At 38.0% G+C, this 23,352-nt stretch overlaps 1 protein-coding gene across 4 annotated transcripts in view; it reads left to right on the top strand.

The window, feature by feature from the left end:
- Positions 1-23,352, top strand: part of LOC136832196 (endothelial lipase-like) — a 33,929-nt gene that overhangs the window by 5,212 nt on the left and 5,365 nt on the right. For all 4 annotated transcript variants that reach the window (XM_067092998.1, XM_067093000.1, XM_067092997.1 and 1 more), the window contains exons 2-9: positions 42-142; positions 607-715; positions 986-1,151; positions 8,129-8,248; positions 9,560-9,671; positions 10,088-10,318; positions 10,981-11,090; positions 11,366-11,470. In XM_067092998.1, the coding sequence (XP_066949099.1) occupies positions 42-142; positions 607-715; positions 986-1,151; positions 8,129-8,248; positions 9,560-9,671; positions 10,088-10,318; positions 10,981-11,090; positions 11,366-11,470 (1,054 nt within the window). The remainder of the gene's footprint in view (positions 1-41; positions 143-606; positions 716-985; positions 1,152-8,128; positions 8,249-9,559; positions 9,672-10,087; positions 10,319-10,980; positions 11,091-11,365; positions 11,471-23,352) is intronic.

Here is a 23,352-nt window from a genome sequence, read left to right as displayed (position 1 = left end):
GTTTTTTTCTTATAATGCTACTGACAATGATGTTCTTGCAGAGCCCTGGCTAGGATGCATTTGTTGCGTTTTATATGCTTGCTCCTGCTTGGTGGAAAAATAGGATCATCGCGTAAGCGGCGTCATCTATTCATCCCACCAGGTACGATACCTTTTAGGCATGATCAGTGCAAACCTGCGAGTTTCTCTGAGCATATCATGTGCCCCCTTCTGTTGCTAAATTCACTTTAGATTTTTGTACCTCTTAAGATTTCTGGTTTACCATATACTGTATATTAATAAAAAATCTTTCCATTTCTTCAATGTTTTAGTCAATTGCCATACACTGATGTACTTTCTTATCACTTTATTGAGCTTTCCTCAGTGATCTTTTTTCTGTGATTTTTTTTCTGGACGTTATGTCATAATCATGATAATTCTCACTGCATTTCAGCAGTGAAGGTAACGTAATGTGGCATAAACTGAAAGTTGCTCAAAAACATTACCAGACATTAAAGTTGATGCATCTGCAGTAATTAATAGATTTGTGTGAGAAGGATCAATTGATGACTATTAAACTTGTTATTCCTTTCTACAATTAATGAATACCTCTAATTACCCTTGCAGTCAGTGAGGTTGGGAACTGTGCGTGTCAAAACATCCCGAATATTTTCTTTTGGCTCGATAAACCTTTATTTTCCCGAAATCATGAAATTAAGTTTCTGTTGTACACAAGGTAAGCAAATGAGGCCATGGTACTCTTCTTATGATGTGATATATATTTTTCTTGCTTAGAAAATTAAAGCAACTCGGATAAAAATTGGTGAAACCTGTAAAGTCCTGCATGTAAAGAGAAAGATACCCTGTTACCTTGCTCTCCTAAGGCTAATATAATCCTCTTATAAAGGTGAAATATGAATTCGTGACTGCTGATTGGGAAACAGTAATTTGCTAACCATGAATATTTACTGCTTCAGCTAGTTTAGTAACCAAGTAAGTGTTCCAGGGCGTCGCCGGGAGACGAAGGGATCCTCATAAAGCTGGGTGACAGCGAGAGCCTCTACAGTTCGAATTTTGATCCGAATTTACCCTTGACAGTTATCACGCATGGCTGGATAGAAGGGGTCTCAGACCTATGGGTCTACCCCATGAAAAATGAACTCCTCAGAAAGGTATTGAATCTCGTGATCAAAATTTAAGATGAATTAATGATTCAATTTAGAGAGTATCAGTTTTACATAAATTATGAATAATACATTAACAAAATATATGTACAGACGTACGTATTTATATTTTTTCTTTGTCACATACAGTGACATTTTTATTCTCACAAACATTAAGCTATGAATATCGTTTAGTATCCCATTTGATATTAAACGATATTTGTAGCTTAATGCTTGTGAGTATAAAAAAATGTCAAGGTATATATGACAAAAATTCGTAAATAGTTACGTTTCAAACATACCAATTGGCGATCATGGTGGAGGCAGGCTGAAATCGACTGTAAATACAAAAACCTGAATTCGACAGGCATAAGTATGACAGAGCCCATATCAACTTGAACCTATCATGATAGCCCAGTGATAGCATAACTGACAAGTAGTGGTTCCCACACCATTCGATGGTTTGAGTCCACCTGGTGACAGATTGCTTGTGACTTATAAATTCCCCTTCGGTGTTTATTCTGAGAGAGAGTGAATTTGACATGAAATGAAATTTGTAGCTTAATGTTTGTATATATATATATGTGTATAAGGAAATTTTTTTATAAGTAACTTACCAAGCGATACATTGCCGCTAGTTTCACTCACTTGACAGCTAAAAATTTTGAAATTTGCGGGTTGCGCTGTTATGTTTGGCTCTGTGACTAACCCCCCCCCACTTTCGGGGTAAGAGAGGAACAACTAGCAAAAGGATTCAGTTTGTTTCTACCGGCTAATGGCTGTACACCAGCTTTTAGTAGCAGCTCTGATTTTGGAATTTGTCTTTCCTGTTGATTTCTCATCGTTCTTGGTGAGGTATTCTTGCTTTAATAGCCTTTCGGCATTATTAGGTAGTTAGACTTTTTTTTCCTTTATTGTGACTTTGATTAATTTGACATATACCTTGTTTACCTATTGTGACTGTAGTTGGCTTGTTTGCCAAATGTCAGACTCAAGTTTGACTAGCTTTAGGATTTGTAGGGGACAACTTTGTTCAGTAGACTTATGGTGTAATGAATGTACAGTATAGACTGGGACGGTAAGAAGTGGAAGACTAAGATCTCATTTAAATAAACTTGCTAGAGATAAAAAGAGGAAAGTGACAGCTAGATGGATTAGTAAGTCTTTAACTAGTCAGGAATCTCCTGTTGATCATGATATTGATAATGCTAACATCGAGATTGACGTTCCTATTATTGCTGTTGATCCCGTACTTGGTTCTCCTTCTGTGCAACCCGCTCCTTTACCAGGTTCTCTCGCTTATGAACCCAACCCCATTGCCAGTCTCGAGTGTAAGATTGATAAAAGGTTCAAGGTGATTGTAGAATCAGTTAGCCCCATTGGTTAAGGTCCTTACGGACAATAAGAGTGATTTGGAGTGCCCAGTAGCACTTAGTGCCAGTGCCATGTCGGTGGAGCCCCCAATTGCGCCTAGTGTTAGTGATGTGTTGGTGGAGGAGGTGGCTGCCCATCCCGCCAGTTCTTTTAGGAAAAGGTCAATGTCACACTCCCCTAAACCTGGAAGGAGTCAAACTGGTAGCCTAAGGGAGGTCGGTGGGATCTTCCCGCGGGTAGTTGCCCCCTCGGTTGGACCTGTTGTTGAATCCCAGGTTGCAGCCAAGTGCCACTGGAAAGGCATATCCTTAGATGTGCATCGTCTTTCATCTAGCTCTGATGATTCTTCTCTCAGGCGCCAGTGGTGTTTTGCGGACGAATCACACCCTTTGAAAAGGCGTGCTGGTGATGTGTCACGTTCTCCTCCAGTACCATGTAAGAAATTCAAAGAGCCTGTTCAGAGTTCTCTTCCGTCTTGCAGTCACTGGGACCATCTGGAGCGTTTTCCTTCTGTTCCTCCTTTGGTAGAGAGAGTGTGGCTTCCAAGCGTCCTGCTTCTTGTAATTGCCCTTCATCTAAAAATCCTCCTGGGCATCTTAATGCACCCCAGACTCCTCTGGCTCCCAAGCGTCCTGCAGTGTCGGAAGCTCCCTTGACTGCCCAGTGCCTGGTTTCATCCGAGCCCCCAAAATCATCTCAACACTTGTTGGCTCCATCTCATCCTGCTGTGTCAGAGCCCCATCTTCTCTCGAGCATCATAGAGCGCCCGAGCGCCTGCTTTGCCTGTCCACCCAGTGATTCATGGATCGCCAGCTAAAACAAAGCGCCTACTGGTGCCTGAGCTTCCTTTGGCGCCCCAACTTCTGTTGACACCAGAGCGCCCTCTCTCCTCCGTTCGTCATTCTTCTGCCGCCGATGCTTTGACTCCTACTGCTGTTAGTTTTTCTCAAGCAGTTGGACATTATTTTGTGCCTCAGTCTCCCACACTTCAGGCTTTACCTTCTTCCAGCAAGCAAGCGCCTTCCATGGTAGACCCAATTCAGAGCAAGCTCAACAGTATTTTGAGCCTGTTAAAGAAGGCTCCGTTGACCCCCCAACCTATGGACTTAGCTTTGTCTCTTATATCCTCAGACGAGGAAGAAGAGGTTATTGCTCAAGATGCTCGTCCTTCAGCTTATGCATCACTGCTAAGGTATCTTCTTACTACCTTCCCAAGTTTCTTTTCGCATGCAGCTCCTTTGCCCGTGTCTGCTTTTCTTATGGAGTCATGGACTTCTGATTCTTTGAGACTGCCCAAGTTAGTACTTTCTTCTTCTGCTAAGAAATCCTTCAGTGATATTGAGGGATGGCTAGCAGAGAAAGGGAACAAGTAAGAGCCATCTTCAGCTTCCCTCCTAGATTGTCTAAGAGGAGACAGCTCTCTTATGCCACCGGGGAAGCTCCTTCTCTGGGAGTTTCTGCCTCCTCCCAGGGGTACTTCTCCCGGCTGATTGATTCCTCACGTAGATCTGCCTTTGTGTCAGCAAAGATTTATGTTCAGTTTGACAGAACTCTCACATCTTCCCAAAACCTTGTTGAAGGTGTTTGGACTTTTGAGTTTTCTTGATTGGGCAGTGGGCTCTCTAGCCCGTGAGCTGTTATTCCTAAAGATAGTGCCTCCGATTGGCTGGGGGTCCTCTCTTGTGTTGAGAAAGGGATCAGGGATGGTTCCCAGGAGTTAGCTTCTCTGTACAGGATGGGAGTCGTTAAAAAGAGAGAACTGTGGTGTTCCTACACCTCTAAGGGAGTGACTCCATTACAGAAGTCGGCCCTTGTGTTTTCCCCGCTGGATCGTCATCACCTGTTCCCGCAGGCTACAGTTCTGGAGATTTCTTCAGATCTTCAGAAGAAGAGTATGCAAGATCTTGCCCAATCCTCTAGGTAGCCTAAAGAGATGCCCACTCATGCCTCCAGGACAGTTTCCCTGCTGCAGGCTCAGCCCTTTCGTGGCCGCAGACAGAGATCTTTTTCTAGATCTCTCTCTCTTTCAGCAGGTTCGTCTCCAGAGCCATTAAGAGGTCCTCAACCTATTCTGTCTCTTGCAAGTGAGAATTTTGTCCTCCAAACTTCAATAGGACCCAGGCTCCTCCTCTTCTAGGAGAAGTGGAGAGAGAGGGGGCCAGAGCCCTGGAGTGTCAATGTATTGAGGGAAGGTTATACTATCTCCTTCAAAGAAAAGCCACCTTTAGTCAGCTCTTCAATAACCTTGTTAGCTTAAGCTAAAGGCTCGAAGAAGTCTGTGGCCCTCTCAGGAGAAGTGTCGTCCCTTCTCAAGAAGGGGGCGATAGAATTAGTAGAGAACATGGACTCCCCAGGGTTCTACAATAGTCTTTTTGTTGTGCCCAAACCTTCAGGGGGCTGGAGGCCCATCCTGGACGTCAGTGCATTGAATGTCTTCATACAAAAGACAAAATTCAATAAATCAAACTGCCTTGTCATCCATTTGCCAGGGAGACTGGATGACATCAATAGATATGCAGGACACTCACTTCCATGTCCCAATATATCAGGAATCAAGAAAGTTTCTGAGGTTTGTGTTCCAGTTCCACGCTCTATGTTTAGGGTTATCAACAGCGCCATAGTGTTTCCCAGAGTTTTCGGCTCCCCTAGCAAAATGGCTCCATCTGATGGGAAATCAAGATCTCCCCTTATTTCAATGATTGGCTTCTTCGGGCCCAATCGAAGGAAAAATGTTTGGAGAACCTTCAAAAGACTCTTCTCCTAGCCCAAGAGCTGGGATTGATGATCAACTTTCAGAAGTCTAAGTTGATTCTGTCAGAACGGATTCTTTAGTTAGGGATGATAATAGACACTCAGAGTTTTCAGGTTTTCCCTCCCCGAAGAGAATAGAGTCTTGCCTTAGGACAGTAAGCAGATTTCTTCTTCTGGATGAGTGCTCCGCCAACGAATGGATGAGCCTTTTGGGGACGTTATCGTCCATAGAACAGTTTGTCCTTCTTGCAGGCTTCATATGAGACTGCTCCAATTCTTCTTAAGAATCAGCTGGAACAGGAAAAAATACACAGACTCGTTCGTTTTCCAGGTGACTCCTGAAATAAAATAGGACCTGCGTTGGTGGGGCTTAAAAGGAAGGTTGTCTCAAGGGAAATTCCCCCTTCTGTTGAACCCCAAGATAGACTTCTCAGATGCATAGAACCTAGGTTGGGGAGCAAGGAAATTTCAGGGACATGGTCCCTGGAACAAAAAGGTTGGCATATAAATGTCAAGGAATTGAAGGCAGTTCATCTGGGATTACAATTTTTCAAGGAAGAAGTGTGCAACAAAACGGTCACAGTGCACTCCGACATTACAACTGCCCTGTCATATATCAAAAACCTAGGGGGAACACACACTTTCTCCCTTTACGAGACGGCAAGGGATCTTCAGTTTTGGGGAGAACAATTTCAGGTCAAGCTTCTTACGCGCTTCATTCAAGGGAAGCTCAATGTTCTGGCAGACGAATTAAGCTGCCGGAAACAAGTGTTACCCATGGAGTTGACTCTGGATCCTCAGGTTTGTTTGGATCTATGGAAGTTGTGGGGGACTCCGTTCATAGACCTGTTCACGACTTCCAGAAACCATTGTCTCCCCCTGTTTTGCTCGCCAGTCCTGGATCCTTTAGCATGGGCAACCAGCGCCGTGCTTCAGGACTGGTCAAACAGTCACCTTTATGCTTTCCCCCCTTTCAGTATGGTAAGACAGGTGATCAACGAATTCTAGACTAATCAGAATCTGTCATTGATCCTAATTACTACATTTTGGCTGACAAAGGAATGGTTCCTGGACCTTCTTGACCTCCTCGCAGACTTTCCGAGGCTGTTACCTCAGAAACCTCATCTGCCAAAACAACCCCATTTCTGGCGCTTTCATCAGGGGTTGTCTACTCTGGCTCTGACAGAGGCTAAGTGGACAATTTTTAGAGACTGGTGCAGAAAGCTCAGTGTTATCTTCTCAGACATTTATAGCTGAAATAGCAAGATTTTCTGCTATATCTTAAGACCATTAGAAACCTGCCATCCTTGACGATCAAGGGTTATAGGGCCATGTTAAGCTCTGTCTTCAGACACAGGGGAGTGGACCTTTCCTCTAACCAGGATTTATCAGATCTAATTAGATCGTTTGACACCACGAGACAGAAGGAGGTAGCAGTAGTGCCATGGAACCTGAATGTGGTTCTTAAATGGTTGTCTGGACCCCAATTTGAGCCTATGCATTCGATTTCCCTAAGAGATCTAGCAAGAAAGACCCTTTTTCTAGTTGCTTTAGCGACCGCAAAACGAATCAGTGAGGTCCATGTAATAGACAAAAGAGTGGGCTTCTCCCAAGTGAATGCTGTCTGTTCCTTATCTTTGCGATTTCTAGCCAAGAACGAGTCCATTTCCATTCTGTGACCTCGTTCCCATGCAATTAAAAGTTTGTCTGAAATTATAGGCCCAAATAAGGAAGCGAGAGTATTGTGTCGTGTGGAGCTCTAAGGTTTTATCTTCACAGAACAAAGAAGATTCATGGCCCTTCAAATGCTTTGTGCTGTTCTGTTAAGAATCCTTCTCAGCCACTTTTGAAGAATGCCCTGGCATTCTTTCTTAGAGACCTCATCTCGGAAGCCCATTCTTCGATTGAAGATGAGGTTTTTCCATTGTGTAAAGTGAAGGCTCATGAAATTAGAGCTGTAGCCACTTCGTTGGCATTCAAGCATAATTTGTGTCTCCACTATATTGCAAGCAGCTTTTTGGAAATGTAAGTCAGTCTTTGCAGCACATTACTTGAAGGAAATTGAAACAGTTTACGATAATTATATAATGTGCAGTACATTGGGTCCATTTTCGGTGGCTGGCGTGGTGTTGGGGGAAGAAGTGTAGGAAGCATTCCTTCCTTTCTTCGCCATGATTTGTTGTTGAGTTTTTAAGGGAGCCTGGGGTTACAGTGTAACGAAGTGCCCTCCAGTCCTTCTTGGTTGGGCAGTGGTTTTTAAGGTGTTAGGTATAGCCAAGGCTTGCCTACTATGTTAGGCAAGCCTCGGCTATACTGCTGCACCACTATACGATAAGTAGAGCGCCAATAGAGGCAGTACCTTCCTGCAGCAGCTCCCTTATCAGGTAAGGAAACAACAGGCATTTTTAATGCTAGCAATCTTTTCTATTCTCAAATTCATTACCATTAATAATGTTTTGGGGTAGATTTGTTCATGCATACCATCTCCTGTCAATGTGGGAATCAGCAATGTAATTGCTTGGTAAGTTGCTTATATAATTATGATGTTTTTATGATAATATAAAGTTTTATATACTATTTACTTACCAAGTAATTACGTGATTGGAACTCTCCCGCCTCCTCTCACATGAACATTATGACATCAGCAAATTGAATCCTTTTGCTAGTGTTCCTCTCGTACCCTGAAAGTGGGCGGGGTTAGTCACCTAGCCAAACAAAATAGCGCGACCCACGAACTTCAAAATTTTTAGCTGCCAAGCGAGTGAAACTAGTAGCAATGTAATTATTTGGCAAGTATATATAAAACTATTTTATCATAAATATGTCATTTTTATTTTGTATTCCTATTTTTTTTTTTTCAGGCAAATATGAACGTTATCATACTAGACTGGGAAAGCCTCTCAAGGTCTACTTATGCCATGTCTGTCAAATTCTCCAGATTTACAGGAATTCAACTTTCCAATTTTTTGCACTTCTTAAAGGTTGGTCTTTCTCTCTGTGGCAATTGTGCTACTATTGTGCGATCTACTCTTGATCTCTCTCTCTCTCTCTCTCTCTCTCTCTCTCTCTCTCTCTCTCTCTCTCTCTCTCTCTCTCTCTGTGGCAATTGTGCTACTATTGATACGATATAATTGAAATTCTCTCTCTCTCTCTCTCTCTCTCTCTCTCTCTCTCTCTCTCTCTCTCTCTCTCTCTCTCTCTCTCTCTCTCTCTCCATAAGGTACAGATTACAATAAGGTTTCTTATAAATATTTGTAAGTTAATTGATGGTAGAGTCTTAATGTGTAAATAAGTTCACCCACATTTAGTCCACTGACATTTATACCAATTATACAGAATGAGCAAATAGCCTCTTATGAATACGTGATGTGAAATTCCAAGCTTTGTGGCTTAACTGAGAATGGTGGGAAGTTCCAAATATTGACAGATATTTTTGTTAGGGCTCATTGTTTCAGTGATTCAACAATAAATCAGTTCTATAAGAAATGGTACAAATCTGGAACCTTAGGATATAGTTATTGTACTTCATAAAACTCTTTTCAGCCTTTTCCAGTACCTAAAGCTCCCCTTGTACTGTTAGTTAAGTTGTATATTATTTTTGTTTACTTTAGTTTTGTATTATTGTTCTTCATTTTTTCCTACATCAAATCTAGAAATCATTTCTCTTGGAGAGAAGTTATGGAAAGTATGAAAGCTGCATGAAGGGATATGACCTGCAAAGGTAAATTAGATAAACTATAATTTTTCATGGCAAATGTGCCAAACATAAGGAAAAAAAACTTGATGGTAAGAAGGTATGGAGACAAAGTCCCGACCTTAAGGACATTACTGTACATACCTTTTGGAGACTTGGGCCAAGGTCCATTCAGGTTTCTGATGCATTTATTTTGTTTACCAAAAAAGGGGCCAGTGGTGAGAGAGGCTGGCCTGGGGCTGGGTAAAGGCGACCATAAACGTTAATGATCATGATGTCACAGACAAAAAATAGATGTATGAATAAACATTGCTATTTTTTATATGGTGATTATGGGAATGTGTGTATAGATAACAGCACGCTTAGTGAATATGGTGAATTTCAGTATACAGGTAAATTCTTACTGATCATGTTACATGGTTACCCAGTGTGAGTGTGTATCACTTTTACCCAGTTTGGAACTAACCAGGAGTACTTATCAGTACAGTAATTATGAATAATGACCAATTTACCACATTTACAATAACAGATGCTTGTTTGCAGTTCATGATTTTCTTTTGCTTTCTTACTTTTTCCTTTTTTCTATTTTGGTTTTTAGAAGACTTACCCAAGCTTTACGGGTGCTCAGATCCACCTTATCGGGTTCAGCATGGGAGCTCACGTCTCTGGGGTTGCTGGCAATCGGTTTCCTGGACTTGCCAGAATTACAGGTTGGTGATCAACCTTCATTTCTTGGAATGCATGAACTGTTCATATCTGGCTTTGATTTAGAAAAAAAATCAAGAATTGTGTGGTTTGTTAAGAAGAAATGGAAATTTTAAACAAGATTTATATTGTTTATACAGTATCTAGAATTTGTTTAAAACTGCTTTTCTTTCAAGAAAAAACTAACTTGAGTTGGGAAAAAGAATTGTTGAGATTCATCAAGAAATTTATTTTGTTTATATAATTCTTGAAGTACGTTTGATGTAAAAGCTAAACTCTTTAGAGTTAGATTTAAGTAACACTTTTGAAAACATAAAAACTAGTTTGCATATCCATGAATGTTGGAATAATATATTTTTTATCAGTGTTTAATTTTGATGTTGCTATTATCATTGATGTTTCTTAAAGCGATGATTGGCAGGTCTTGACCCAGCTGGGCCCTCCTATGAATGCGTCAGTGACAAGGAAGTCCTGGATGCCAGCGATGCCGACTTCGTTGATATCATTCACACAAACTCTGGCTGCTTGAGCAGAGGACACCTGGGGTATAGAATTCCAACTGCGCATCAAAATTTTTATGTCAATGGAGGCGGAAGGCAGCCAGGGTGCCCGCCGTTTTTTATAGACGCCTTTGCGGATATCATTTTTGGAGGTGAGTTTACCACGCAAGTGGCATAGGACCTGTGTACTTGAGTACTCTATTTTCAGTGCCCTGAAATATTGAAGATATTTTCCGTGTGTGAGTTGTACTTTGATATTTTGGGGGAAGTGGTCCGAACAGACTTGGATACTGTTGTGGAAATATGAGCTATTTGACTCTCTCTCTCTCTCTCTCTCTCTCTCTCTCTCTCTCTCTCTCTCTCTCTCTCTCTCTCTCTCTCTCTCTCTCTCTCTCTCTCTCTCTCTCTCTCTCTCTCTCTCTCTCTCTCTCTCTCTCTCTCTCTCTCTCTCTCTCTCTCTCTCTCTTCTCTCTCTCTCTCTCTCTCTCTCTCTCTCAAAATATTTTACTCTTCATTATTCAATATATTGAAAGTCAAACACATGGCAACAGTTTTTTGGCAGTTAAGTGTACTGTATAAAGAATTGATTGAATAATTCACTAAATTTGAGCTCATTATTATAAGAAAAATAAACAAAACAGTAAATTGCTAAATTGCTGATGGTGATTGTTATTAGATATGATTTTCTTACCAAGAAGAATTTTCTAAAAAAAATTAACAAATCATTTCATTAACTGTATTTTCTGCAAAGTTTTGAAGACATACAATAACAAGGACAACTGAAAGACAATAATTTAAGCAAACTTATTTTTAGACAAACTCAGAATATGCCACCACACTCGGTCAGTTGAATACTTTCTGGACACTATAAATGGTGACCAGATCGCCCAAGCATTTTCCTGTCCTGACTACAGTACTTTCAAGGTAATATATTTTCTCTAATTGATTTCATGTACTTTCAAGGTAATATATTTTCTCTAATTGATTTCATGTACTTTCAAGGTAATATATTTTCTCTAATTGATTTCATTATAAGTGTAACATTTTCGTATCTGTGGGGAATTACAAATGAATATATTTTCAGATGTAGAATTTTTTGCCATCGGTGTAGAATTTTTTGCCATCGGTACTTGCCAGTAAATGTGTGACACCAAAGCAAATATTTTTTAACCGTGATTTTTTTTTTCTATTGTGGGAAGACGGGTGCGTGTCTAGGAAACTTTAGAACAGCATTCGGATATCCTGCTACTTTCACTTCTGCAGCAAGACATCACGGCCCTCTGGCGCTCTTCTTGGACACTCAGGTTAGATCCTTTTAAATCCCTATTACTTAGCCTCTGTATTGCAACTATTTTGCAACTTGGAATTGTTCACATAAAAGAAACATTTAGTACCAGGGATATTATACACATTTTTTTGGCCTGTCAAAAGGAAGATAGATTACTTTATTTATTTCCACCAGCTGACGTTTACATACCTGTATTCATCAACGCTGGAAATTGTCAGATTACCGTAGTTATGGCTGAGACATCCATAGCCTCTATTCATCACTTGTATTCTTTTTCCAGAGGACGTTTCTTTGAAATCTCAAAAAATTCAAATCTCTGCCACTTTTTTTACTCTTACATTCTACATTGAATCATATTTCTGTATTCATTCTACCCACATAACAATTCCAGTCCAGTTTTATAGTAATTTCTTTCATGCTCTGTCGTATCTATGAGGAAGTGGAGCACTCCAAGGATCAAAAGAAGATATAGAAAGGAATGAATAGTTGGGGCTAAAGAAGTAATGAAAAGGATGGGCCTCACCATCCAGGAAGTAAGCGTGTGGAAGGCAGAGGTGATTGGTGTAGCTTCTGTAGGAAGGTTTCATTAGCTGCTGGTGAGCCTTCTATGTAGGGGTATGATTTGGTTAGTGCTGTTGAGGTTATCTGTACATGGGGTTCTTGTTTTAGTAGTTTAAGTGTGAAAATGGCACTGGTCAATGTCGTGTCTTTCTTTGGGAGCCACCCTCTGTTAAAGGAAATATATATTTGTATATATATATGTGTGTGTGTACAGTGAACCCCCCGTATTCACAGGGGATCGTGGCCCGCCCCCGCCCGGCAAATAGCTAAAGCCCGCGAATACTTAAAATCCCCCTCTTAAAACACTTAGAACTGCCTATTTTGATAGTTTAAACACAGAAAAACACTGTAAAAATGCATATACCTGAGTATTTTAAGTTTTATCACAAAAAGTGCATTTATTCATGAAAGTTTTATGAAAATACAGTAATTAGTGAATATTTCTCAGTGAAAAATACCGCGAATGGGCGAATTTTCAGCGAATAATGGCTAGATATGTTCCACAGAGAAACCTGCGAATGCGTGAGTCCGCGAATCATGAGAACGCGAATACGGGGGGTTTACTGTAGCGCCAATCCTCAGTTATCGGCGCCGATAACCGGGGATCAGCGCCACCAAAACCTCAGGATCAGCGCCGTGGGGACGCATTCCCCGGGAATACGGGGGGTTCACTGTATTATCACCGATTTTTAGTTGTCAGCAATTTTCGGTTATCGTCATGCTGTCGGGAACAGAACCCCGCCGATAACCGGGGACTGCCTGTACAGTCACTCAAAAATGATTTGCAACATGTTCCAGAAGTTTTCGTTCACCTAACAATAATTTGTTCTTTTGATATATACAAGGAAATGTAATTTTCTTATTCAGTTTCGGTTATTAATCATACGGTTAACAATATATGAAAGAATGATGAGTGAAAAATTCATATTACGAAAAATGACGAAAAATTTTGAAAAATTTCACTTCAGATGATTGGGCAAAAGAGTCGAGTCAAAGATGAAACTATGTTTCGAATCCAGATAAAAGCTTATTGACTAATAAAAAAAAAAAAAGTATACCTTAGTTTTACCAGACCACTGAGCTGATTAACAGCTCTCCTAGGGCTGGCCCAAAGGATGACTTATTTTACGCGGCTAAGAACCAACTTAGCAACGGGACCTACAGCTTATTGTGGAATCCGAACCACATTATAGCGAGAAATGAATTTTTATCACAAGAAATAAATTCCTCTGACTAATAAAATAATATTGAATAGTCATCAGTGAAATTATATAAATAAAGAAAGAAAGAATTCTACCACAATCGTTGTCAAAAACAAAAAAGAAAAAATCTCATAATGTTGTATACAGTATTATCGTGTGACTCCACATTTGGGCAGGAAAGTTAAACTAAACTGTCTCTCCACTTGCACCGATAAGATGTGTAACAGACTCGGCTGCACCACATTATCTCACAGATCATCGATCATGAACTTGCATGAGACTAATGTTTCTATGGTAGATATTGCTTGGCAGCTTAGCGTAAATAAAACAACTATGTATAGAGCGATACAAAAACAGAGAGAACGAGAAAATATAATAAATTTATTGTAAAAAATGGAGGACGACCCCACGGTTGCATTACTGTTAAGGATGATCATTGTAGGAGCTCCGCTTAACTCCCCTGACAACCGGTGTTGCTATAAAGGGAGAACATTACGCTCTCCCTTCAAGTTGCTGCTCAAACCATCCGTAACAGGCTACATGAGACCAAGATATTATTTCATCATATTCCTGCCAAGAAACACTTCATATCAGGGAAACACAAAGGGTTTGCGTTACAATAAAATCCAGTGGCCGATGATTTCTATAAGAGTCATCTTTTCCGATGAGGAGGAGACATTCTCCACTGATGAGCATGGTAGTCTTCTTCACTGCTGGCATTTAACATTAACTAAATTAATGTTGAACTTCTTGCTAATTTTAATTCTTTAGAAACTTAGATAATAAGAAATACAAAAATAGGCATTGTATATACTGTATATTCAGTTAACTTCATAAGAGGCATCAAAATGATAGGCCTAAGTAGCAATGAAAGAAATGAGAAATTACACATGATAATGGCATTATATATATATATATATATATATATATATATATATATATATATATATATATATATATATATATATATATATATATATATATATATATATATATATATATATATACTGTATATAATATATATATATATATATATATGTACATATATATAATATATATATATATATATATATATATATATATATATATATATATATATATATATATATATATATATATATATATATATATACAAATATATATATATATCTATATATATATATATATTTTATATATATATATATACATATTTCATATAATATATATATATATATATATATATATAATATATATATATATATATATATATATATATATTTATAATATCATATATATAATGTGCAATTATATTCTAATTAGTTGAAATCTGTTAGTCTAGTTCAGTGTATTTTATATTAAGTTTCACACAATATACATAGGATTAGTCATTCAAAAATTTGATTAATGATAATGTGCAAGCAAATCTTTACAAAAGTCGTATTTGTTGGTGCTAATAAGACTAATAGTTCAACTTATAATAGTCTTAGGCCCATGTCTACAAAGTTCACACATATGAAGGAGATAAAACAATGATTGTGATGGCAGTTGGAGATGAAAATATTAAAACATAAGAACAGCGATGACCTCTGAAGTATTGTAGTAACATCCTTTAATCAAGTAAAGTATGACTACAATCAACATTATCAGAAAAAGCCCTATTTAAGGGAAACTGCAGGTACTGAGTTGCCAAAGATGTTTTATAAGCTGTTGCAAAAAAGCATTTTGAGTGTACATATACTGTATATACATATATATATATATACATATACATATATATATATATACAGTATATATATGTGTATGTATATATATATATATATATATATATATATATATATATATATATATATATATATATATATATATATATATATATATATATATATATATATATATATATATATATATATATATATATATATATATATATATATATATATATATATATATATATATATATATATATATATTATATATATTATATATATATATATATATATATATATATATATATATATATATATATATATATATATATATATATATATATATATATATATATATATATATATACACACACATACACACACAGTATATATAGGGCAGTCCCCCAGTTATCGGCAATCTGGTTTTCGGTGCTTGTGTACCGACAGCGATAACTGGGTTTTCGGGGCCAATATGCATGATCTCCGGTTATTGGTGCCAGTCCCCACTTATCAGCAGAGCCGATCCCCGGTTATTGGCACTGATAACCGGATATCGGCACCAATAACCGGGGATTGGTGTTATTATTGCTGATTTTCAATTATCGTCACATCGTCAGGAATGGACCCCCGCCGATAGCCGGGGACTGCCTGTGTGTGTGTGTGTGTGTGTGTGTGTGTGTATATGTCATATTTACTTCACCTTATGTCATACTTATTTATACTACTCGTGGCTTGATATGTCAATTGTCCTGGCTTACATTCGGAGGTTACCATTCATTTTAGGACAATTAACTCAAACTAGCCTATACATAATGACTCAATCCTGAGCATAGGCCAAACAAGTGCAACACACGTCTTGAACAGTGCGAGTTGAGCTTACGCAATTACGCACTTGGTTGAACTTACGCACATACGTACGCACACTCGATCATAGACAATCTCAATTTCGAGTGGTTAAGTCAACTTATTGATAAGATGAAAACCAATTCGTTTTTCTAGTCCATCAATTATGAAGGGTATTGTCATAAATTCAAAAGAAGGATTTCCATCATTACATCACTTTACCCCTACGGAAATTGGTTTTCATTTATCAAGGACAATCAATCCCTTAAATTACAAAATGTGGGGTAGACTATAAATCTAACAATAACGATACCCTTCTTGCAAACAGTGAATACTTTCTATCTCTCAACCATCTCAACCAGAGATATAAACTGCAACGTTTAATCAGTAATAAGGTCTGCTAACAGACATACAGAGCAAGTTGTGGGACGCCACCCTTAAGGCACGTTTCTACCTAACCATCCTAATAACTTTACCAAGCTAAACGCTTATGTAAGAGTGATCTTAAATTCAGTTAAGATCTAGTCACTCCTCATTAGGGGTACAATCACTTATGATCATTTTTCTCACAACACTCGCTTACATCGTCATGCAGGTTCATTCACTCAACAACCATAAGCAGGAAAAACTTTCCTTTGAAGATAATATACCTCTTAAAGCATCCTAATGACTAACTTACACATCAGTCACATAACTTGAACAACTCAACCAGAGTCTGTAAAGCTTTTGGACGGGTTGCTCTTCATACAAAACTCAACTGAGTACAAGTTCCCTGTACACAAAACAAGCAGTGTCATTATCAGATCTATGATCTACGAATACAATGTACAAGAATATATTTGGAAATTAATATAATGGTTATATATAAAAATTGTTTAAAGCATGCAAATACAAAAATACTCCTCACAGACAGTACAAAAATACACAATGCATTATATAAAAAAAAATACAATGATTTCACATTTCTTCGATTAACCTAGAGGGAGGAACAATACTACTAGCACCTCTGGTTTGCACTCTTTCATTCACTACATCAGGAGTGATATCGTCCATTTCCCGCATTTTTGCTAACCACTGTTCTTGTCCTATAAAGGGTTTCACCTTGTCAGCAGCACGTTCAATGATGGTTTGGTCAAACATGTTTTTCAACTCATATTTCGCACCATCTCTAAACACTTTGGTTACTACATATGGACCACACCACCTGGGGTTTAGTTTCTTACTAGTGCTAGGAATCACATTTTCATTTTTAACCCATACAAGAGTGTTTTCATCCACTTTCTCATTTTTCCTCTTTTGATTGGCTATTGCACGATACTTGCTGGCCATCTCTCTATGAGTTTTCTGTATTATTTCATGCGCCTTTGCAATGGCAGAGTCTTCTACATCATCAGTAATTGTGGGTAACACACTAGTCACTTGTCTGGGTGCTCTACAAGAGAAAAATACATAGTGAGGTTGTTCACCAAGAGTGGTATGAACAGCAGAATTGAGCACTCGCTGCGTTTCACCTAAGTACTTAGGCCATTGATAAGGATGTCCTTTACACATTACATTCAGTACTGTTTTCATGGTTCTATGCATCCTTTCACTTACACTGTTTCCTTGTGGATGATACGGGGTAATATAACCAGTATTTATCTTATGTTCTTGGCATAATTGTCTAAATTGGTTTGAGGTGAATTCAGCACCATTATCAAGAATGACTGTCATAGATACACCAAAGTCATTCAAATAGACAAGGAAGTTTTTGCTTACTTCCTCTGTACACTTACTTCGCAATGGATAGAACTTCACAAACCGGCTGTAATGATCAATAACAGTCAATACATATCTATAACCATTTGCATCAGATAACATATCAGTTAAATCAAGACTGATTATTCACTCTAAAGGCTTAGTTACAGGAGGCAATTCTTGGAACTGCTGTTGTAACGAACTACTGGCTTTATGTTTTTGGCACATAACACACTCACTCACATATTTGGTAACATCAGTTCGCAATGAAGGCCAATAGAACAGGTTTTCAATAGCATCAATTGTTTTGCGTATACCTAGGTGACCTGACACTGATTCATGACCATACTTCAAAGCTGCCTTTGTTAAATCCTTAGGAACTACTAATCTCAACTGAATTGAGTTATCAATTTTATCTGCGCTGAGATACAGCAATCCTTCATACAACAGGAATTGATTAATCAAAGCCCTAGGGAACTTCTTACGTGGTAATTTACCACCTTCTAGAAAAGTTATTAGTTCAGCCCACTTTGGTTCCTCTAACTGTTTTCCTTTGAACTCATCTTTGCTCAGACCAAAATAATTGTCCCTACTCTGATGAAAGACTGCTCTGACTGGTCTACTTAGTTGATCTGCCACCTGATTATTTTTACCTGGCCTATACTCTACCTTGAAACGGTAATCCTGCATCTCAACTACCCATCTGCTCATTCTAGGTGACTTTGTCTTTCTCTTGAAGACCGAAACTAGAGGCTGATGATCTGTGTGAATGGTAAATGGAATACCCCAAAGGAAATGATGGAATCTACGGCATGCTAAGACAATAGCAAGTGCTTCTCTGTCCGTGGTACTGTAACGTTGTTCAACTGGCTTCAGTTTCTTAGAGAAATTTCCAATAGGTTTTAACTGATCATCTTGTCTCTGCATCAAAACAGCTCCCACGTGATCTAAACTAGCATCAGTGAATAATTCAAAAGGTTTAGTCATCTGAGCCTTTACTAGTACTGGAGCAGTGATTAATGCTTGTTTCATCTGTTCAAAGCTGGATTGACAATCTTTTGTCCACAGAAAGGGTTCTTTCTCCTTTAAGAGATTAGTCAAGGGAACAGCAATTTTAGCATAATCCTTAATGTGCTTCCTGTAAAACCCACACATTCCTAGAAATCTCCTAGTTTCCTTAACATTAGTAGGGGGTTTCATTTTTTTGATGGCACTGATATTGTCTGGACAGGGTCGACAACCATCCTTTGAAATTATGTGACCTAAGAACTTGATTTCCTTTTGGCCTATCTGACATTTCTTAAGGTTTAACTTCACTCCTGTCTCACTGAAAAGTTTGAATAGTTGCTCTAATCTTTTCAACAGGATTGGAAAACTGGGAGCCCAAACAACAATATCATCTAAGTAATTCTTAACCCACCCTTTCTTAATAGGAGGAGCCAAGATATTAGACATGATACGTGAAAATATAGCTGGACTGCAGCTTAATCCAAAAGGTAGGCGCTTGAATCTATAAAGTGAAACTCCATCACTAAAAGTTGTTAAATCTCTACTCTCTTCATCTAATTCCACTTGATAATATGCATCTTTCATATCTAAGGACGCATAATAATGGTTTCCTGCAGCTGTTTCTACCATTTCTTCTAATCTAGGTAAAGGGTGAATGTCAACCTGGAGGTGTGTGTTGACTCTATGGTAATCAAGGCACATTCTTTGAGTATGATCAGGTTTCCTAACAAGTACAATTGGGCTTAGCCATGCCACGCTTGAGGCTTCTATTATTCCTCTTTCTTCCATATCTTCTAACATGGTGGAAATAAGGGTTTTGGCTTTTTCAGGTATCGATATATGGGAGACCTAACTGGCTGGGGATCACTTACAGCAATATGAGCTTGGACATCTTTAAGGATCGGCGGTTTTCTTTTTTTAAGAAGGTTGTTGATAATAGGGGTTTGTTAAAGGATATTGTGTGGAACTTCTGGTGAAAAATTTTTGTTCAGTGACCTTTGGTTTTGTGAAGATGGGAATTTTCTTGCCAAAAACATTTTCAAAATGCATTCCTCCTTTGCTTTTTGGTTTTAAGGGATGAGATTTGAAACTTATAAAACACATATGGATATAAACGGGGATTTTTATTTTTCAATTATTTTTGAGATATGAGTTTTATTTTTTTTGAAACTTTTGAAAAATTACAGAAAAAAATTGCCAAAAATCAGAAACTCAAAATATTAAAAATTCACTGGCTTTTTTTTAATTTACCATGTTTAGTCATATTATATATGAAATTTCATTTAGATTGGTCCAATACTAAGGGAGGAGATACATTTTGAAGGTGAAAACTTATGTTTTGAGAAACAGGCCTTCAAAGTTTTAGTTACATAAAAAAGTAAAAGGGACTTCAAAGACTGTGTTACAATTAATTCTATGGTTTTAATTTTTATTTTTGGGTATTAATTAATGCAAAATGATTATAAATAAGAATATTAATTGATTATTTTAAGCCTAAGACACATTCTTATAAATTTTAGGTTCCTGGTCCCCTGTCTGATCTTGTTGCAAGGTATTACTCTAGGGTATCATAGTTGCCTACACTTTTTATTAGTGTCTCTAGGAATCCATCCCTTGCCAAATGGATCCTGGGAATTACTTTTCATTCACAATCAGGGATTCGTGATTCAAGGAATTCATCAAGTCTTGCTTCACTTATTATGATCATTTTATTTTCAGGATCGTCTATAATATCAGCCTCCGAGCTACTAAGCTTTCTTTTTCTAAAATATCTTTACCCTTTCAGTGACAACAAATAAACAAGGCGTTTGGGTGGTTGGTCTCTGGTCAGCAGAATCGCTGCCTGCGCCGCTTTGATGGGCGACAGCTCTCTCTCTCAAGAACGTCGCTCCATTCCCCTATGGCACTAATTTCTTGAACTCTTTCTTCTACTTCTCGCCTGGACTTTTCCACTTTGCTTTTCCGCATTCTAGAAATGAAGTGAACTCTTGGACCTTTTCACGGTGAAAAAACAAAAACACCGCAGAAAATACAGAGTTCAGTCAAGGCTAACGAGCATGAAAACGTGTCCTTCTATCTTCAAATTTATAGGCAAGGAGACAGTCGACGTCATGGTATGAGTCGTTGTCATGGCTAGGAATAACTAAAAGGTGCCTGGATATTATTGACATTATACATTTCATTTCAAAGGAAGTTTTCGTAATATATATCGCAAAAACTACACCAGACTAAATCATTTGCGCTACTTGTTTTATGGGTATATAGTTATTGTTACATTTTAGGCCATAACTAGAGAAATCAGCAAATTTTAGCATAATATTTCGTGGACACATTCTTGAACCCTATATATAAGCCATAGATTTTTTCAGCAAATCGAATTTTTTAAAGATTATTGGTTTTTAGCGGCCGATCCCCTTAAACATCCCTAATTCTTTCTCTTCAGAATGAACACTGAGTGATTTGCAACCAACATGTCACTTAATTCTGTCTGTTGATCAGTAGTAAGATGGGAATTATCTTGCTGAGAAAACAAATACTTAAGGTTTTCTTCTCTAGTATTGCCTGACTTAATATACATCAACACCTGGAGGAACTAAATAATTCTGAATTCTAGTTTTCCTGCATTTTGGAACTGGTTGATCAATGTCTTCTTCACTAATTGTCCTATAATACCCTAATAAAGTTCCAACCTTCATTGTCATCCTTGCTTTAGTATTATTGACAAGTGGCAAAAAGACTTCCTGAGCATCATTAACTTTAAGGCACAGTGCAGACTGAGTTTGACACTCCTTAATTGCAGGTACAAATTCTAACAATGTGTTAGGAGGTTCATTTACAGGTAAGGGGTAAATACCAGCTGTATACTGATGTAGAATAAGTTTCTTTTTAAGTCTAACCTGAGCTTTATGAGGTTCATTAGGTTGAAGTACTGTAACCTGTCTGACCCTTTTATTAGAAGGCCTAGGTTTCAGATATCTTACTGGATAAATAAATCTATCCCAAATAATGATTTTATGTGCATCATCCCATGTCATTGGTGCAGACCTAATCAAATCGGCTCCTAACAATAAGTCTGTGTCCAGATAACCATCAGGCACAACAGAAAATAAATGGGTAACCACCCTGGAACCAATGTGAACATCCAAATGCACTGTACCAAGAACAGGGAGAACATGTTGAGTAACTCCAGTAAGTTGTGGGATATTTCTCATTTGATTACAATGTAAACCTAAAGTTTCTATGAGTTTCTTTTGTGCTAAACATACTTCACTACCAGTATCAATTAAGGCACAACACATTACATTGTTTATCATCAAATGGATAGAAGGAGACCTGACACTTGAGTCTAGTCATTCATTCCTAACAGGTTCTGGACACTTTGCTGAACCTCTGTTTACAATTTGTTTGTGACAATCAAAACAAACACCTCTTGGAGGGTTACGTGGACATTGAAAGTTTGTGATCTCTGACCTTACAGTAAGCACAATACTGATTGTTTTCCTTATTCTTACTAAACTTCTTTAATTTGTTAGACAAATCACTAATCTGCTTCCTCAGATCTTGCAAATCTGTTGGGTTATGTGCATTACTATTTACTACAGGCTGTGGTTGGGAATTGGAATTATTAACAGGAAGAACTCTACGTTGGGTAACATCTCCACTTATTGTAGCTAGATGATACTCATACTCAACAAATTCAGTGAATCTCTCTAAGGGAATCCTATCATCAAGGAAATCCTTGAGTCTTTCTTGGGATGTACTACTAAGTCCTCTATACAATTTCTTTTTCACAAGACTGTCAGCTTTGGGAAGGGAATACTTAGGAAATTTCATTTCAAAGGCAGATAATTTACATTTCATTCTGTTAACAAATGCTCTAGGTGCTTCATCTATGCTGTAACGTTCAATCTCAATTTCCTGCCAAGCCTGCGTAATGTTAGTTGAACAAGCAAAGTGGTGATTCAGTATGTCCTTAAACTGACTCCAAGATATGTTATTTCCCCCTTTTACCCATTTCAGCAGTTAATAATGTTGCAATTTCTTGTTCCACTCTGGTAAGTGCTCTTGGATTCTATCAACATCTGCAGAAACACAGAACTCTATTGACTAAAAATCTAGCTAGTCTGCTATCAGTCCCAACACCCTGTAATTCTGACAACTTCAACATCATAATATCCTTAGGTTTTAAGACAAATCCCTTTGAATGATGATTGACTGGAATAATAGGGTTGTCGACTGTGTTACTGCCCTGGGATGGATTACTGGACATAACTGGCTGTGTATTACTTGATAAATTGTGTGTCACTATTGAAGCTGGGTTATGTGGTGTCACTGATATGTCTGCTCTGTCTACTGTAATCAATGGGTCAATGTCTGCACCATTAGCTCTGTTAGAACTGAATGGCGTGGAAGTGACAGGTGTAGAATTTGATAAATTAGCCATTTCCCTTTTCATGTCAATGAGCTGATCACACAATTGTTGTATTTGAGAGCTCTGAGTATCCATGACCGACAACAAATTATCATAGAAATCTTCTCTTTCTACATCACCCTCCATTTTGTAGGCTATGTTATACAGGACTACAAGTAAAAAGTCAACATAAGCTACAATACAATAGGCTAATAGTACCTTAGGCTAGGGTGACATAAGTCTAATCACAATAGGTTAGGCCACCACACCTGAAAATAAATACAGGCCTAATGGCTTTGTGGCCAACTTTAGGACGTTGGGGTGGATATATGAATCTATAATAGATAAATACATCCCACCACTGCCACCAATGTCATATTTACTTCACCTTATGTCATAATTATTTATACTACTCGTGGCTTGATATGTCAATTGTCCTGGCTTACATTCG

Source organism: Macrobrachium rosenbergii, chromosome 49 (assembly GCF_040412425.1).
Source record: "Macrobrachium rosenbergii isolate ZJJX-2024 chromosome 49, ASM4041242v1, whole genome shotgun sequence".
NCBI classification, from domain to species: domain Eukaryota; kingdom Metazoa; phylum Arthropoda; class Malacostraca; order Decapoda; family Palaemonidae; genus Macrobrachium; species Macrobrachium rosenbergii.
The sequence above is the reverse complement of the archived record's forward strand: the minus strand, read 5'-3'. Positions and strand labels throughout refer to the sequence as shown.